General features: G+C 37.3%; 1 protein-coding gene across 2 annotated transcripts in view; it reads right to left on the bottom strand.

The window, feature by feature from the left end:
• Positions 1-8679: 8679 nt before the first annotated feature.
• Positions 8680-20214, bottom strand: part of GABRG2 (gamma-aminobutyric acid type A receptor subunit gamma2) — a 95084-nt gene continuing 83549 nt past the window's right edge. The window contains exons 7-10 of one of the 2 annotated variants that reach the window (XM_034406285.3): positions 19838-19990; positions 14378-14583; positions 11111-11134; positions 8680-9769 (exon numbers count right to left, since the gene is read on the bottom strand). In XM_034406285.3, coding sequence (XP_034262176.1) covers positions 9494-9769; positions 11111-11134; positions 14378-14583; positions 19838-19990 — 659 coding nt within the window. In that variant the 3' untranslated portion in view covers positions 8680-9493. The remainder of the gene's footprint in view (positions 9770-11110; positions 11135-14377; positions 14584-19837; positions 19991-20214) is intronic. The other variant, XM_034406292.3, reaches the window with a different exon arrangement.

Here is a 20214-nt window from a genome sequence, read left to right as displayed (position 1 = left end):
AAGTTATTGTTTTCTCCAATTACATGAAAAAGAACTTTCATAGGTACTAAACATTTCACGTTTCATCAGAATACTGTAACACTAGTTTACATATGACTTTCCCTGGAGCACACTTGTTGTATGTAATGTTTCAAGGTGAACAGAGGACATGTTTCAGTGGGTGGTAAAGAAACATGTATAAAACATTGATGGCAATAAAACAGATTTTATGGTAAGCAATATATCCAATTGCTGTGTTTTCAGGAAGGAATATATTCCTCAATTCTATTCCTTCATTTGTCCTTTCCTTCGTTCCATTTTAGGTAGTAAAAGAGAAAGAATTAAAGAGGTATTTGGAAATCCGCAAAGGACTGTTTCATAATGTTCTGATCCATGCTTGAAACCTTGCTAACTTGATTTTGTAGACAGCCATTGATGTGTAATTTGTGCTAAAATAAATTGAGATTTATTGTGGAAACCTACAACTCTGAAGCACTGTCTTTAGTTTGATCAAAGTGTTTTTTCATTGTTTAAGAACTGGAAGAGAACATGATATGGATTTTGGCAAGGATTATGAGTTTCAAAAATGCCTGTTCTCGTTATGTAATAATACTTACAAATATTGTTGTGCAGCATGATAGATGTGGACAGAAAACCAAAGAATTTCTTATCCTAAGAAATCTGTTGCTATAGGAAAAAGTGCTGTAGTAGCAGAGTGGGCTAAATCTGGATATAGGAGGACAATACAAATATTTTAAGATTCAAAAAGCTGTATTTATCTTATTTTAGTAAAATAATTCAGGGTTATTTTATACTCATGTTCGGGGTTAGTACTATACCTCTGTTTCATTGTGTTTTGTATATAATGGAACACATGGATATAGTTGGAACAGTCTCCTGTGATTTCATTTATATGTTCCAGTGAATGGATTTTTGGCTATGTGTATAGTTTGGCAGCTACACAAGACCATGAAACAATGAATCTCAGTGGCTTCTTCAATGGATGAGGAACTTCAAATCTCTAATCTGTTATGCAGGCTCTCCTCTCTCCATAGGTCCAAGGGTCCATCATGCCATTGCATATTATTATTATTATTATTATTATTATTATTATTATTATTATTATTATTATTATTATTATCATTATTTCAACTTGTATGCCGCCTTTCTCCGAAGACTCAAGGCGGCTTACAATGCATTTAAAAACCATATATAAAAACATTAAAAATTAAAACATTAAAAACAATTAAAACCCATTCACACCATTCATGGCCGGATCTCGCCAGATTGCAACAGCGAGATCAACGGCCCCAGGCCTGCCGGAAAAGCCAGGTCTTCACCGCTTTTCGGAAGGCCAATAGGGTGGGGATGGTCTGGATCTCAGGAGGTAACTGGTTCCAGAGAGCTGGGGCAGCCACAGAGAAGGCCCTCCCCTGCAGGCCTGCCAGCCGGCATTGTTTAGCTGACAGGACCTGGAGGAGACCAACTCTGTGGGATCTTACCGGTTGCTGGGAACTATGCAGCAGAAGGCGGTCTCAAAGATAACCTGGCCCTGAGCCATGTAGGGCTTTTAAGGTAATAACCAATACCTTGAATTGTGACCGGAGACCAATAGGGGGCCAGTACAGCTTGCGGAGAATTGGTGTAATGTGGGTGTACCTAGGTGCATATGGAAAGTTAAGGATGGTATTTCTACCTTATCAAAGAAATAGTATGTTTGTTTGTGCTTCCAATAACTCATATCCCTGACAAATATATAGTATAATCTCTATCATATGCACAGTGCACTTAACCAGATCTGGACTTTTTTTAAAAAAACAAACAACTGCATTCACATTAAACGCTGAGCTTAATGGGTTATAGATTTTACTAGTCATTTGTTTGGGGGGGGGGAGGGAATGTGGTTCTAGCTTATTTGGTTAGTTTGGACTAATTGTGAATCCAGAAAATGTATAAATTCAGTAAACATGTTGTATCAACCAAAACAAATCTCTAGAACAGCGGTCCCCCAACCTTTCTGGCTCTGCTGATTGGCAGCGGCAGTGGTGGCTGACAGTGGGGGGGGAGGGGGTGGTTTCATTCACAAAACCTAATCCTGCTTATACGCAAATGGTTCATATGTTTGCCCACCGCTTATGTGGCCTGGTTCCCAATGGACCGCAGACTGGTACCAGTCCATGGACCGGGAGTTGGAGACAAAACCCTGTAGAAACAACAATTTAGGGAAACTTTGCTTATGGTTGGGTTGAAAAGGGATTCCAATTCAAATTTTTCATAGTTCAACATTTGCATGCGTCCTTCACAAGGACCAGAACTATTCACATAAGATTTCTCCATGCACGGCTTTCCCATAATGGAAAGTCCAGAGCACCTTTCAGTTTAAAGTCTATGTTCTACACAAAAGGCCAACCATACGGTGAAATCTCAGAGGCCATCAAATTAGCTTCCACCATCTCTACCTCTAGCCCTATTCCTATCTCTACCATTCATTTTTTTCTATATTATTTTGTCTACAGTGTTAAGAAACAGCCTACATCAGGGTGAAATGCTCCCAGTAGCGATGGAGGCGGGTGGTTCGGAGAACTGGTAGCAAAAATCCCTGTCCCTCCCCATGCCAAGCTGAGCCTCACAATCACCAGAGGCTTTTTTTTCCCTTTTAAAAGCATTTTTTTCTACAACCTCTTCGGCCGAAAAAATGCTTTTAAAAGTAAAAAAAAAAAAGCCTCTGATGATCGTGAGGCTCAGCTGGGATCGTCAAAGGCTTTTAAAAGAAAAAAAGTCTCTACTGATCAGGCAACTCAGCTTGGATCGTCAGAGGCATTTAAAAGAAAAAAAACCCTTTTTTTCTTTTAAATGCCTCTGACGATCCAAGCTGAGTTGCCTAATCGGCAGAGATTTTTTTTCTTTTAAATGCCTCTAACCATCAGGCAACTCAGCTTTGATCATCAGAGGCATTTAAAAGAAAAAAAGTCTCTGCCGATCAGGCAACTCAGCTTGGATTGTCAGAGGCATTTAAAAGAAAAAAAAACCCCTTTTTCTTTTAACTGCCTCTGACGATCCAAGTTGAGGTGCCTGACCGTCAGAGGCATTTAAAAGAAAAAAAGTCTCTGCCGATCAGGCAACTCAGCTGGGATCGTCAGAGCCTTTTGAAAGCATTTTTTTACAACCTCTTCGCCAAAGAGGTTGTAGAAAAAATGGTTTTAAAAGTAAAAAATAAAAAATTGGCCACACCCACCCAGTCACATTACCCCCACACACACACCAAACCACGCCCACAGAACCGGTAATAACAAATTTTATATTTTACCACTGGCCTACATGTAATAAGATCTGGAGAACATTGGGAGACTTTAAAGTCACTCAGATCTTTGTTTGAATCAAAATTGAACTGTACTGGAGTTAAACATGATAAAATTACTTGTAGCAGGCAAGGAATTTTCTAGCCAGCAGGAAATCCCATATTCATCCAGTTTTCTCTCAAAGCAGAAAAGCTCTGTAGTTATATTGTACAACATATTTTTAAATCATCCTAGAAGTCAGCATACAATCAACTAACAAAATAATTGGTAGGACTCAGGATAATTTTTGTAATTCTTCAGGAAAGCAGGTATAAAATTACAAGTCTAAACCCTTGATTTTCACTGAAAGCCTGTCAAGACCAAAGATGGGGGCCAAGTTCCCTAGTAGAGAATTGATAACTTGAGCTATTGGATTTTTCTGTGGACTGTATTTATTCCATCTGAAATGCTTGAAGAAAGGGATAGTAAATTCAGTTTTCTTCTTCATTAGTATCCTGCCATGGTGTCTCTTCTGAACCTAGTCATTTTTGACAAATGAAAGACTCTTGGCTCCCTACTCCTGCTTTAAAGTTTGCTGAGATAAATAAACATTAGGTATTGTGCTTTGTACAATAAAATAAAGAAAAGGCAACATCTTGTGACCATTCTATGACTGCCATTGTATTATACCCCTTTCAATAAATGTGTGTGAATTTATTATTTTATTTTAAAATTTATTTTATTTTATTATTTTATATTATATTTTATTATTTATTAAATTTGTTTGCTGCAAGATGATTCTGGGAAGCTTATAATGCCAAAATGAAACCACAAATATATGTACAAATGTATAAAATCACAATAAAGTCATAATAAAAAAATAGCAATTATAACTAAAAGATGGGGAGGAAAGGAGCAAAATATATGGGGGTGGGGAGTGGGAGCTGCTATTAAATTGATCAGCCACCTCCAGTGTAATATTACTTCATTGTGGTCCCAAAGCCAACTGGCAGGTCCAGGTTTCAGGCTCTTGCAAAATGTCAGGAAGGTAGAAAACAATTTCACCTCATAGGGCAAGATGTTCCAAAGGGCTGGGACCACAGCAGAGAAGGCTCTTCTCCTAGATCCTGCCAGCTGGAATTCCTTGACTGACAGGATCCTCAGCATATCTCTTCTGCCACCATGAGTGGGACAGTTGTCCCATAGGGGTGGAATGGTTCTTCAAGTAACCTGGACCCATGTCATGCTGGGCGTTAGAGGGAATAACCAATAAAACCAACATCTTGAAGCAACTGGCACCCAGTGTAGTTGTTGTTGGCTAAATCATAGATCTATTTGTCCATTTCAAAATGAAATTGTCTATTCCTTCTCATCATAGCCATTACTCTAGGGACTAAAAATCAGTGAAAGGAGAATAGCATTTTTCTTCATAAATATACAAGATTTTATCCAAAGGCCATCAATACATTAGATACATATTTTGCCTTCTGTTTGTGGAGATATAATAACATTCAGTCATGTTCAACACATGCAACTCTTTCTTTATAAAGTTAATCGGCAGCAGTATATTTGTGTAACCTAGTTCCTAGTATTATGGCTGTGGTCCAGAGGTTATTGTTTACATAAATAAGAGAGCTGTTTTTCTAGGTAGGAGGAACAGGATGGTGTAATAAGAGACAGCAAAGTAAACAATGTTGTTTAGTGTACATATTAATAATCTCAGGGAAACTATTGCAAATGTGAAATACAACAGGGAAGTCATTTCAATAGCTTAGAAGCATTCCAAAGGCAGGGTCGCAGTGTAATTGTATTATGCCTTTTATCTTTCTTTCTATTATTCTTTCAAATGTAATTAAGCAAACATATATAATTGGAGGAGGTGTTTTGCTCAGGGCTCTCTCTCCTGCTATTTGCTGGCAAGAAGCCCAATGATTACTGTAAAGCTGTCCAATAAAGTATACTTTGTTGCAACTATCTCCAAATATTTTGGGTTCAGAATACAGTAAGCAGTTTTCTTACACCATGTAATATGTGTATTTTATTTTATTAAAAAAATGTTTAATTAAACATGAATACCAAATGATACATCAATAAATTTCAAAAGTCATGTCATGCGTCCCCAATAAGGTGTAGGAGATGACCAGGTTGAGCCCAAGGGAGACTGTCATCCGTCTCAAGTCCCTTTGCACCCACAAGAGATCTAACTCCAGTCTACTTGAGTTCAGTTGGTCATTGTCTACCACTAATTTGCTTTGACCATTAGTAGTTCAGATTCTTGTAATGAGTGTTAGCATTCAATAAATCTGTATTCATTTAAACTGCTCTGGCTCCTGATTTCTTGTGACTGACATATGGATGGAAATTATGAATCTTATTAGGCACATTATAAATTTCCAACCCCAAGGACCTTTTTCATCTTGATTTCCTAGTGGCCCATTTCCCTGCCATTGAACCCTTTTTTATCTAATGGAGCATTTTGGAGGAGAGCTTCTGAAATGGCCAAAATTGTTTGGTGCTGTTGCTTCTACCTTACACAACTTAGCATATTCTGCATGACACCAAGACAAGATTTACTAATGTAAATCAGGAAGGTTGACTATGACTTACTGAACTTTTAACTGAAGTAGGGAATGGCTAAAATAGAGGACATGTAGTGATAAACAATGCTGTGTTTATATCTATGATGTTAAGTGGACTCTCTTTTCAGTATTTTGTCTTTAGTGAATACAGAATCCTGAACCTAAAGCCATTGGATAATTTTTTAAAATGGTATGGAAAACATTGTAAGCCCACAAACTAGCCCTTTCACATTCATCCACATTATTTTCTATTAAATCTTAGCTGTATTTTTCTTCCATTCATTTCTTTTACATACATTATCAGCTACTTTAAGATTGACAGTGATTCAGTGGTTAGAATGCAGTACTGCAGGCTACTTCTGCTGACTGCCAGTTGCCTGCAATTTGGCACTTCAAATCTCACCAGGCTCATGGTTGACTCCATCCTTCAGAAGTTGGTAAAATGAGGACCCAGATTGTTGGGGGCAATACGCTGGGAACTATAAACTGCTTAGAGAGGGCTGTAAAGCACTGTGAAGTGGTATATAAGTCTAAGTGCTATTGCTATTGCTACTTTAAGCACTGGGTTTTTATTATGAACTGAAGGATGAGAAGTTAAATGTTTTCAAAGGAAAAAAACCCCATGAAAGTCCAGTTGCCTTTTGCAAAAGCACCTTTGGGACAACCATGACCTGGATGTTTGAGAATCTCCATAGATATTCTGAACTTCACTTAGGCGATGATCATCATAGGGCATAGCCTTATATATAAATAAGTCTGCAGATAATAGAAGAAAAAATGCACTGTATTTTAAAAACCTAAGCCTCAAAAAAGTAAAGTCAAATAGTGTGTTCTTTGATCAACTGACATTTTGAAGCAGGGGACTAAAACAAAAGCTTTCAAAAACTTTTTAAAAGGTTCATTGATGAGATTAACCACTATAGGGATAATCATAAATGTTTGTTGCATACACTGATGCATTTTATGGAAACTGATCAAGGAGAGATTCAACCTAGAAATACGGAGAAATTTTCTGACAGTGAGAACAATCAACTAATGGAACAGCTTGCCATCAGAAGTTGTGGGAGCTTCATCACTGGAAACTTTCAAGAAAACACTGGACTGCCATTTGTCAAAAATGGTGGTAGAGTCTCCTGCTTGGGTGGGGGGGGTTGGACTAGATGACCTACAAGGTCCCTTCCAATTCTGTTAATCTGTTAATTTTATTTGTAAATTTCTGAACAAACATACTGTATGTGCTTGTTATTAGTGAAGTCACACTCAAAGACAGTAGTAATATTGAATGCAGCAATTTTATTGGAAAAAAAAAACCATGGGTATGTGCATTTCCTTCTTTTAAGTACATTAAATAAGGAACAATTGATCAGGAATCAGTTATTCCTTTCTATGCATGTTTATTTTTAAAACTATACAGACATTGGGAAACTTAGAACTTCTTAGGACTGTATTAGTTATCACTGATTTTGCAGTGATAATATACATACAGATTATTCCTCATTCCTGTCTGCAAACCTATTTGATATTTACCATTTGTGACCATAAACATGTCAGAAATATTTACATGTGCTAAAGATTGCATAACTGAGCACTGCATGAATATTTCAAATTCAGTTGCTAGCTTGATGAGTTCAAGAATTATCTAGGTGGTTTTGGTTGTTGCTGGAGCAGCCCCATACTATGATGGATTTTCTCATTTAGTCTGGTCATTTATTTTGGTTGTCTTTTGCTTGTGTGTCAACTGTGGAGACCTTTATCATAACCAAGGGACCCAAAGCAAAACAAAAAGAAAGGAAGCACAAATATCATCACACTAATGCATGGTGAACAACAGGTCTAGAGTTTCATTTCAAATGAAAATATACCAACAGCTGCCTGTAAAACCAATGTTTGCTGTATCTCAAAAAAGCAAATGTAGCCAGAGCTTTGTTCGGCCTGGTTCATTTCAGATAGTTCGTGCATCTTAGCAGAAGCATCTTAGCAATCATCAGTATTCAAAGTAGGTGAGGAGATGCTTCCTGCGAGCAAGGCTTCAAAAGACCACAGCCAATCTTGATATATACTGTGTGTGTGTGTGTGTGTGTGTGTGTGTGTGTGTATACATACATATATATGTTTTTCTTTCTTTTTCGTAGGTTTTATGTGTATTTCTCTCTAGCCAGGTTCCACTTACGTAAACCAAGATATTATGCAGCTCTAGTTCAGTGAAATCACAATTCACTAGTTTCTGGGCTTTTTTTTTTTTCCTTCTGGCAGCCAACCAGAATTAGATGAGGGTGTGGCTAACTGATGAGGCCTTATAAGGCCGAAATAGATCTATCTTAGTCTCCCAAAGGGCAGCAAAAGGTCTGCTGGCTGCCAGAAGGGAAAAAAAAAAAGAAGAAGCCCAGAAACTAGTGAATTGTGATTTCACTGAACTAGGGCTGTGTAATATCTTGGTTTACGTAGGTGGAACCTAGATAGATAGATAGATAGATAGATAGATAGATAGATAGATAGATAGATAGATAGATAGATAGATAGATAGATATCATATATATAATAATTGCTATCCCAATTGCTGTTGAAAATGAGGAACTGGGAGCAAAATTACAGAATTTTAAAGTTGGTCACACATGGACCAATGTGTGTTCTGTTCAATTGTTTTAAGATTTGTCTAACTTCAAAAAGGTGCTGTCTGTTCAAATCTTCCATGCATGAGGGAGAAGGGATTTCTGCCAGACAAATAAAAAGAAGGCAATGGTTACTCCACAGTTTTCAGCAAAGCAGGGGATCTAAAATAAAAGATAGTTGTATATATGGAAATCTTTGCTTTATTCATTTTGCCCACCCACCCACCCACCCCAAAAAATCTTCATGCACTAGATCCAAGTGCTACAAGCTAGTGAAATATTTACAATGTTTGTACATGTGCTCTAAGGAAGGACACCCAGCAGTTCCTTTTTTTTTTTTTTAATTTGGGTGAGAAGAAAAGCTGCCTTCTCCCCACTGACTAGTTTCATTGATCTGAAGTGAAAGATGACTCTTCCAAAAAGAAAAGCCTACAGAGGACAAAAGATATCACACATTTATAGTTAGTGCTAATGCACAAGACAGCATTTATCTCAGATTGTGCCTGCTGTCATATATAACTGAAATGGTGACACCCAAACCTCAAGAGTTGGTGTGGATCCTCTCTTCGTGGTTCCTCTGAGATTCACGTGGCCTTCAATATAATCCTGGCTCTTTGTTGGATCATAGCACTTAAAAATGAAGAATGATATCATCCAGGTCACAATAGTGTTACAGTAGCCTTCAACAAATAATCTGATGGTTGTTATTTACTGAGTTATGGCATTAAAGGATTCAGATCACTGCAAAGCATGTTATAAAATTGAAAAGTTCATGAAACTTTGATGCTCAACAGACCAGGGCTGAGCCATTCCCTCCTTAGGTCAAGGAATGCTATGCATGGATAATGATATATGTGCAGCGCATTCCCTGGGGCAGAAGAGAATGGGATGGCTCCTGCCTGCAGGATAGTCCATGTGTTTATTTTAAGTCCCCTCATATGCACCAAAGCCACTAGATCATGGCACTGAAGTGAATTAATACAGGAAACCAATCTTCTAATAAAATCCCAACAATAAGGCTCATGTCATCAACTTCCTTTCTGCTTGTTTAAAGGTAAAGGTAAGATACCCAGTAGACCAGATTAAACAAACAGAAGGCCGTGGGGAAGAATATGCGGGCATAGGAGTCCATTTTGGCAATACGAATATGTATCCTTCCATGCCGCCAAGCTCCTGTTCGGCAATCCTCAAAGCAGCAGAAAAAACTCGCACAGTCCTTGCCATCAAGACACTCATAGCCATACTCTTCATCCCGCTCTTGGAGGTGTGTCGCATTGTTCATTTGAATCGTCGCTGACCTTGGGCGGATATCAATTGTTGGTGCCTAAGATACATAAGGGGCAAGAAGGAAAAAGGGCAATGATGAACGGTTGTTGCTTTGTTATAAAGCGTTCAACTAATTGGTGCAAAGCAACTAGTAGCTCTACAGAACAGGCACACGACCAGCTTGCTAAAGATCTGGTTTGCTACTACAATGATGAACTCATCATTTTGAATTAATGGAAAGGCACAATCCAACACTTATACCTTAAATCCAAATGTTACTGAACAGCAGCCACGCAGCAGGACTTAATTCCAAACAGAAACGAAGCCATAGGAACACCATGATTTGTTTCCCTTATTAGCTATAAAATGACTGTTCAATAGAGGAAAGGGATCATATTTGTTTCCCCATCAATTTGAAAGTTGATGCTTTGTATTTCTACATAGTGAAATAAGCTAAAATTGGTTATGGGAAGTCGAATACTACCAGATGAGTTATTTGTACATAGGTTAGGTGATGCTTTTAGTGATTTTTGGAACTCAGCATTTCTATAACATGCAGTTTTCAATTGACAACTGTTCACTAGCTGAAAGCTTCATCATGACAAAATATGGCAGCTGTATATGTTCAATCACTTCAATCATGTTTTACCGATAAAGATTTTTGAGGGCAAAAAACTGCTTGAAACTAGCAGCTAGTTTTTTTTTTTTTTTTTAATGTTATTAAAATAAAGGCTGGAGACAAAAAATATTTCAGATGTATTAGGATCATTTCATTTACTCTGTTACTTGGGTATTTAAAAAGTTATCTATTTCAGAATTCTATTTCATATTCAACAATGACATACAGCTACCCTGTATTTTCCACTCTGGATTTTGAGAGCTAGTGACAGTAGTGAATATAAGCATGTTATAGCCTTCAAAACTCTGCTGGTATATGTAAGAATAATTATAAGATCATCCAATGGCATCCAATAGTTTACATCTTTGAAAGATTTCTGGCTAGTAAATCTTCAGAAGATATAACTAAGGCTTAGAAATGAATCCTAAAAGAATTTATGGTGAATTCCTGTGTGGTTATCACACTGAATTGGATCCCATGGATAACTTAAGAAGAGTGAAAGAGTAATATAGATGTTTTGGATATTCTACAAGGATCTCTTCATGCATGCGGATCCAAATATTCAAATCCTTTGAACTTAGCATAAGTTCAAAACAGCAGTGAATTAGTGTCTGGGCTGCTGAATCATCTTGATGTTCATTTCTAAATATTATCCATTCTACTTCACCATCAGGCCGTTTCAAGTAGAATGCACAAATTATTTTATAAACCTCTAGTGAAGCTCTAATTGTTCAGTTCAGCAGTCACATGCAGTGGATTTCTATTCCAAAAATATTATACCTTGAATGAAAACATCCGAAGAAGCTTTGGTTTTGTAGACAGAAAAAAAAAAATCAGAATTTTTAAATTAAAGAAAAGGAGAAGAGGGGAAAAGGAGACAAAAAATAGTTTAAATTAAAGATTCTATTTGAAACTATAGCAAGTTAAAAGAAAACAAACAGAAAAAGGATTTAAAGTAGACTATTAAGCAAGAATGTATGTAAAAAAAGAATCAAAATTACACATTTTGGAATTCTAATTTAAGCTATTTCTAAAATTAAGAAAGCTATGATTTGTCTGCAAGCATTTAGTAGTAGAAAATACACTTGATCAGATTTCTAAGCACTGTTCTTGCTTCCCCACCCATCCCTCTTGTTTTTCTTCTTCAATCCACTGTCTTTCTAAATGCCAGTTCACAACATGGGTTGAAGAAAGCAGAAAATCCTATATATATAAAAACATTATCTTGTACTTTGAGCAATGACTTTGAAGCTGTTCTACTTTTTAAAAAAAATTAAACAGACACAAACAAAACCATGAAAGAGCAAGTCTGTTTCTACTATGAAACAGCAGTCTTTATTACTCTTCCTGCCATTAAAATAATACTAGTAAATAATAACAATTTTCCTTCCATTGTTTGCAATGGAGAGAAATACATTAGATTAGGTCTAGCCTGCTTGGTTTGTTTGTTTCCTGACCAGGGATATTCTTGACAACTGGAGGGTTTGGAGACTCAACTAGTCTAAAATCTTCCATTGTTAGTCCATCCACATTTACATCTCCTGCGTCAGAACTCTGCTGTCAGAAAAGTGGTAGCATTGAAGATATCATGGGGTAAGGAGAGAGAATCTCACTTCAGTTATTTTCCTCTCAAGTTTAGAACTCTTTTTTTTTTTTGCTTTAATTTATATGCCGCCCTTCTCCGGAGACTCAGGGCGCCTTACAATGCATTAAGCAATAGCCTTCATACTTTTGTATATTTATACAAAGTCAGCTTATTGCCCCCACAATCTGGGTCCTCATTTCACCTACCTTTGAAAGGATGGAAGGCTGAGTCAACCCTGAGCCTGGTGAGATTTGAACTTGCAGTAATTGCAAGCAGCTGATGTTAATAACAGTGCTTTAGTCCACTGTGCTACCAAGGCTCTTCTTTTTGACCTCATACAGAGTTTGAGTTCTTCTGTGATGATTTAAATGCCATTGGCTATAGACTGCCATCTTCATTACAAAAGTTTGTAAAAGTCTATGGAAATTAAACTTGTTCTGTCTAGCATCTGAGGAACAGATCCATCAATACATTTAATCCAGGGGTGAAATCCAGCAGGTTCTAACAGGTTCTGGAGAACCGGAAGCAGAAATTTTGAGCAGTTTGGAGAACTGGTAGCAGAAATTTTGAGTAGTTCGGAGAATCAGCAAATACCACCTCTGGCTGGCCCCAGAGTGGGGTGGGAATGGAGATTTTGCAATATCCTTCCCCTGCCATGCCCACCAAGCCACACCCACTAAGCTACACCATGCCCACCAAGTCACGCCCACTGAACCAGTAGTAAAAAAAATGGATTTCACCACTGATTTAATCCAATAGTGGCACATTGGACTCAATATTTTCTGGTGATCTTGCTTAATTGTTTTAACACGGAATGAACCCTTGAAGCAGATAAGCACATATAAACTCACTAACAAATGTGTAATTTTTCACAAGAAAACAAGTACATTGTATTAATAAAACACACAAATGATAAACTGAAAAAATAGGGAGATAATATAGACCATTAAATAAAAGGAAGGGTGATAAACAAGAAAAAAATAGACAAGAAAAGACATACTGTTTTTTAAAATTAAAATTCAAAACACATGAACTCTACAGTCTTTCCCTCAACCTTAGCAAGTTAATTCTACACTTTGAAGGTTAACAAGATCTATATTGGGGAAGAAATGTAGAAGCCTCCAGATATTGAAATCGACAAACCTTCCAAAAATAAATTTCTATGCTTAGGAATGCAGGACTTTAAGAACAATGTATAAAACAAGAGTGTCAAACTCGATTTCATTGCGGGCCGCATCACGGTTGTGCTTGACTTCAGAGGGTCGGGGGGGGGTGCGTGCCCGGGGATGGGTGGTGGGCATGGCTGGGTTGGGCATGGCCATCAGTGGGCATTTGACATAGGCTTAAGATGCATTTTTCCCCTTCTCTTCTTTCTTTCCAGAGTTCTTTACTATAACAATTTTCCTATCTTTTCTACCAGATATTAATGGCCGACAGAATGCTGCAGGAGGCTGTGGAGGCAGAAAATGGACTATGGGGGGCTTCATGGTCCATTTTGGCCAAAAGAGGTACTGCGGGTCCTTTGATATTTCCAGGCCAGCCCCGTGGGCCAGATTTAAGTACCCCATAGGCTGGATCTGGCCCAGGGGCTTTAAGTTTGACACCCCTGGTCTAAAGGCAACAGGTTTCCACTGACATACATTAAAAGAAATGATATACAACGTTATAACGGGCAGCCCATGCAAAGTACCTCCCTTGTTTGTTTGTTTTTTGTGTGTGTGTGGTTGTGTTTTTTTTTTTTGCTTTAATTTATATGCCGCCCTTCTTCGGAGACTCAGGGTGGCTTACAATGCGTTAAGCAATAGCCTTCATACTTTTGTATATTTATACAAAGTCAGCTTATTGCCCCCACAAACTGGGTCCTCATTTCACCTACCTTAGAAAGGATGGAAGGCTGAGTCAACCTTGAGCCTGGTGAGATTTGAACTTGCAGTAATTGCAAGCAGCAGATGTTAATAACAGTGCTTTAGTCCACTGTACTACAGGCTCTTATTTTTTAATCTTTTTAATCTGTTAATATAAATTGAAGATTCTGAGACAACCATAAAGAGAATAAATAAGAGGGTCTTTCAGAGTGGTCCTAAGAAAAGTTGCAGAGTGCAATTCTGGCATGATCTATCTGCTTGTTCCACAAAATTTGAGCAGCACTGAAGTTGGGGTCAGTATAAAATGAATGCAAGCTTATGCTTTTGACTTGTCTCACCAATGTGCTATATAAAGGATTCCCCCATTTCCATTTCTTCCAGATCTCCATCTATGTTCTATCTTTGTTCTATATCGGATACTAAGAAGATCTGCCATTTACATTCCTACTCATGCCTGGTCATATAGCAAATTTTCTACACACACTTTCTGTTTAATATAGCTAAAAAAGAAAAGAAAAGAAAGTAAGGGTTCATTTCTGGAAAACATGGTTAAAATCAGGGTTTGTAACATTGTTTATATTGCAGTAAGATACATACAGGATTTTTCTTCTTTTTGTCTTTATCCTTGCTTGGCTTTCTGTTACTAACAAAATAATGAAGAGTCCCATACTCCACCAATGCAGAAAAAACAAAAATGAAGCAAACTGATACAAAGAGATCCATTGCTGTCACATAAGAGACTTTGGGAAGAGATTTGCGAGCAATGGTACTGAGAGTGGTCATTGTCAGGACAGTTGTAATACCTAGTGAGAAAACAGAAACAGACAGAAAAATACAGAAAATGTATTGTTGCATAAGTAAAGAGTTCCCATGCTTGTCAAAGCAGGACGTGCAGCAGAGATGGAAACAGAAATCAATTCATTTGATTTTTGATGCAAGCACACCTTCTCTCTCTCTCTTTGAAGGTTCAAGATGGCTGGCCCAAGATCACCTAATAAGCTTCTGTGACTAAGAGTGGCTTGACTGATGAGGGACTAGAAGTTGGGGTCAGTAGAAAAATCAAATTCCAAGACTTTATCTACTACTGACTCTCAATGCACATGTACATTTTATCCAGATAATAAATGTGGATATGCCAAAATCCACACACACACACAATGTAGAGGAATCTGCACATAAAAGGGACAACTAGACACAAGAACAGTTTTTTTTCTGAACGCCATCACTCTGCTAAACAAATAATTCCCTCAACACTGTCAAACTAGTTACTAAGTCTGCATTACTATTAATCTTCTCATCGTTCCTATCACCCATCTCCTCCCACTTAAGGCTGTATGACTGTAACCTTGTTGCTGGTATCCTTATGATTTATATTGACTGTTTCCCTATGATTATCATTAAGTGTAGTACCTTATGATTCTTGATGAATGTATCTTTTCTTTTCTGTACTCTGAGAGCGTATGCACCAAGACAAATTCCTTGTGTGTCCAATCACACTTGCCCAATAAAGAATTCTATTCTATTCTATATTTGTATAGGTGTGTAGAAAAAGCTGTATGAATTTTCATATGATTTAAAAAAAAAAAAATTGCCAAAAATAGAATGGCTTCAGGTTCAGAAAAATAAGAAAACTGATTAATTGTACTTAGCAGATTTTCTTAGCTTTGGAATTCTTTGGATCCAACCTGAAGCATGTTTCAATTAAATAAATAAACAGATCTGCAACTAAATAAATGTTTATTGATAGGATTCTTCCTTCAACATTTTTAGTATTGATATCCCAAAGGATAACAAGAAAACAGTACAGTTACTTGCTTGCTTTGTTAGGCTTATTCAGATCTGCAACTTATAGCGCTCAGATCCCTTGTAATCAGTCTTCCTTGTGAGCATTATCCATGGTGTTAATGCCGAAGGATGTTTGCTATAATATGTCTACCATGAACTGTGAAAGAGAGAATGGAGTAAATCATTATTTGTTTTTGGGTACTCGCAGATGTCTTTAGTGTCTCCTCCTCTATGATTCCTACTGAATGTAATTAGTTTGTGGCCAATTTCTACAACAAAGCCCTAGTTCTAGTCAGCCAAATGCAATAACACAGAACTAGAAAAACAAGGATTAGTCAGGTGGGGGGGGGAGAAGCAAATTCTATTCAGGTCCATCTTGTGAGCAGCTAATCCTGCACTATCTGGAAGGTGGCTTTTAACCTAAAGAATTAACTGATACTTTATGATGTTTATTGCCTAGCTGACAAGGAGTGAATAGCTTGGCTTCATCCTTCTGTCCTTTGGCAAAATTAATGGTCCCGAAATATCTAGATAGCATGAAGTAACTATGGGCATTTTAAAATGATGGAATTTATCTTCTGAACGTATAAAGCTCTTGTCTGGGTAAAGCGTGAACTGTAGAACTCACTCAATGTGAACATTTATCTAAAATGAACATGCATAGGTTGTAATAGCTACTACTTTAAAGCATCCCATCTCACTTTTGTCTTCACCCCACCCACCAACCTTTGGGGGGGGGAACCCCTTCGTCAAACTTCTTGAATTGCTGAGAACACAAGAAACAATATGCGTTTGTCCCCAAATGACCAACAGGAACATGTATCATCATGTCTTTCAACCACATTCTTAGTTCCTGTTGTGTTCATTGTTTGTGAATTTCTAAAAATAATAATAATAATAACAAAAATCTGAGCAGTTGCTATGATGAAGTTGAAAAAACTGCCAGGGTATATTACTCTGGCTAAGTTTAAGAAACCAGTGAAATGTTACATGAAATGTTACTGGTTGAACTCTATAAACTCCAGGAACTGGGCTAATACAAAGTTTTCATCATAGAAAAAAGAAGTCCTTCTTCAAGTTTAATAAAGTTTCAGAATCTTTAATGGAAAATCAGATTCTCCATGATTCCCTGTACCTGAACAGAAAATAGATTGATATGGTATTCACAAATGGATATTGCCTATGGCAATCATAATTCCTTTTTCTCTAGCATAAACATCCACAATTTTTGGTTAAATAATTGGTTCATACTTGGGAACAAGTATGGGTAATATATGCATTTTAAATTACATCACTGCTTTGGGCGGAAACTAAAACTCATTCTATCTTAAACATCTATTAATATTTGACATCCACTTTACAAATGGAATTGCTCAAAGACATGGAATATTACATGCTGGAATTTCAGAACATTTGACAGTACAGTTTTGGTAGACTCAACTGATTTCAAATTTCAAGCCACATTTCTGTCCTGAACATTTCTGTGTTTTTAAGCACTGCTTTCTGTTCTTTGTATCTCAAAAATAAATTGTACTTCTGAACTATATGTCCAGCTATGGTAAGGCTTAGATACATTCTGGATCAAGGATCCAGAATCCCCTGGATAGAATCAAAGATAGAATATTCTTCTCTGACAGTAAGTCATGAGTTACTAATCCCTTTGAGAAGTTTTCCTTCATTAGTTCAAATACACAAGAAGGGTGTATTGTCTATAATATTGTTTCACTCATGATCTTTACCAATGATCCTCTGAAATTATTTTTTTTTAAAAAAAGCTGGCAGGAAGATGTTCATTCTGCATTCAAGTAACTATAGTTAGAATCCTTGTTATGGCTTGATAGACAACCAGGACCACTTGGCTGAATGAAGAAGCTCTCTCTGACTTTTTGTTTTAACATATGAAGTTTACAAAGGGAATATTGCCTTTGTAACTATATTTTTTTACTAAAAATAGAGGTATTCAGATGAGCCTTCTTAAAACGTAAATAAATAATGCATCAATTCATACCAAGCTGACTTCCACCTCCTTAATGGCATATGGACCAGCTACAATTTACAGCAACCACGGGTTTGGCAACAGTTAAAAAGAATGCAGTACTGATTGACCCAAGATTCTACTTCATGTGGAAGATCCCACACAACTATACCGACATAGTCATACTGATGGCAAACAAAACCAGTAGAAATAAAAGTTTATGATTAGCCAGCAGAATCCCATGATCCTAGCACAGATTTTTTTCTCCCCATGAGTGGTGCTAATGTGAACCATTTAATTCTACCCTTTAGTGGGAAGCCCTTAGGATCTCAGATTTGTGAGAGTCATAATATTCATTGATGATTCAGTAATCCAGCTGTCTAAAGTTGTGACAATGTCATACATAAACCATGATTTTTGTGAGAAATACAAGCAGAGGTTCTCATTACTTCAGAACGTACTAAGTAATCATCATAATCATGGCTTGAGTCTTAGAGAATGTTCTCCCTTAGCAGATATTGATTGAGCTTTCAGGCAGCCACGTTTCCTTCAGATCTATGCATGGACACTGGTATATGTAAACATCTCAATCATATCTGCTCCAAAATATATTCACAAAATATGTTCACAATAGGACAACATTTGCACACAGTAACCTCTGAAAGAAAGAGGATAAATTTTCCTTTTTAGATGAAGCTCAGGTTCTAATGCCACATCTTCTGTTTTACGATATTACGATCAAATATCAAACGTTGACAAACGCTATAACCATAGAGTGAATCATATAGTTTATTGAATGAGCAAATCAATTCATATAGAAGCAGTGAAATCTGATTGCAACACTCTTGTGGAGTCCTTGGTGCTCTGTGAGCTTGGATGTTTTTTTGCAGAGATTTCATTACCAAACTAAGTAACAACATCAGTGCTACAAGGGAGTGGGGTTTGTTCTCATTTTATATGCTAGTGGCTTGCCTTCTCAAGTAAATGGGAGTGATATTGGTGGTTCCTGGATTAGGTTATAATTTACTGTTGGCTTGTTTGTCTGAGTTGGTAGTTCCTTGATTGAAGTATTGTTTACTTCTTGATTGTTGCTCTAGTATTAATCCTGGTGTTAACCTCTGCTCATCTGGACGCTGTATGCTGGAAAGGAGCTGTTTTTGTGTCTTTGTTTCCTTTTGGACTTTTTAATTGTCCCTTTTGAATGGTATATAAATGTTGTTTATGTGTCTGCTGATAGACAATTAGTCTGAATGCTAGGCTTCCAGGAATTTTCTAGCATTTTTGGACTTGGCTTGATCTAGGATGCTCACAGTTTTCCCAGTTTAAACTAAGTCTGTCCAATGTTCTATACAATGCTCTTGAAAATAATTTGTGGATAATGTATATTGGAGAGCCAGTTTGGTGTAGTGGTTAAAGGGATCAGGTTAGAAACTGGGAGATCACGAGTTCTAGTCCCACCTTAAGTACAAAACTACCTGGGTGACATTGGGCCAAGCCACTCTCTCTCTCAGCCTTAGGAAGCAGACAAGGGAAAACTATTTCCAAAAAACCCTTGCCAAGAACACGGCAAGGATTCTGTACACTTATATACTGTACACCTATACAGGTAGTTCTCAGGAGTCAAAAACTGACTCAAAGGCACACACAGAGACACACAAATGATAAATGATAGAAAAAAATATTTACTATAATTAAGATATTGCTATTCTGTAAGCCCAATTAGTTTAGTATTCCATACAAGCCATACAAGAAAGGGGAATGTTACATTGGATCCAGGCTCTTTCCAGCCCACAAGACTGACTCTTTTCAGAGTTGGGGAACCTAGTTTGGAAATCTTGTTAAATCATAAAAAAGTTAGCAAAAGAAATAAAATGGGGGGAGTAGGGGAGCTAAGGATGTTAAACATCCCACACCATGCCTTTAATCTAGAAATTCTACTGGCCCAGTCAAAATAATGTCCTACCATTGCTTATAACTGAAAGCATATGTTTTTAAAAAGCAAGACCAGGAAGAGGACCGAGAGAAACAAAGCTACAAACTTTCTCATTTTCTCTATATCTCTTTCTCTATTCTGCTGATCTGAAAGTAATAAAGTTTTGAGCTTCTTGGAGCCTATTTGGAGAATTCCAATGAGAGCATTAGATTGTGCTTCTCTAGATTTTAATAGGGCAAAAGCTTTAAAGCAGCATTCTAAATGTATGTCACGTTGGATCTACACATCTATGCAATTTGTATAAGCTAACACATTGTTATAGAGGTTTTATGGCTACTAAAAAGATAAAGAAGCAATGACCTACCCAAAGATGTTCTGGCTGGTACAGCATCCTTATTAATCCAGAAAGAAACCCAGGAGAGCACTACAATGAGCGTGCAGGGGATATACGTTTGAATGGTGAAATAGCCCATCCTTCTGCTTAAATCAAAATAGACCGCCATCACCACATAATCTCCTGTAAAATGTATATAAAGAGATACAGATACACAAAATACATTAATACAGTCAAATTACTGCCTGCTGATGCATTACCCAGTGGACCCAAGGCACGTGAATTTCTCGGTACCAAATCTGGTTTTCCCATCTCCCTTCACCGGACCTTTGTTCCTTCCAGCTAGACTAGAAAGTTAATTGAAAACTGTGCAAGAGTACCTCCATGACTGATCCACATACATTTAA

The sequence above is a fragment of the Pantherophis guttatus genome, chromosome 2, assembly GCF_059756535.1.
Source record: "Pantherophis guttatus breed Tessera chromosome 2, ASM5975653v1, whole genome shotgun sequence".
In the NCBI taxonomy this organism is placed as follows: domain Eukaryota; kingdom Metazoa; phylum Chordata; class Lepidosauria; order Squamata; family Colubridae; genus Pantherophis; species Pantherophis guttatus.
Note: the sequence above shows the minus strand (reverse complement) of the source record. Positions and strands in the feature narration are given on the sequence as shown.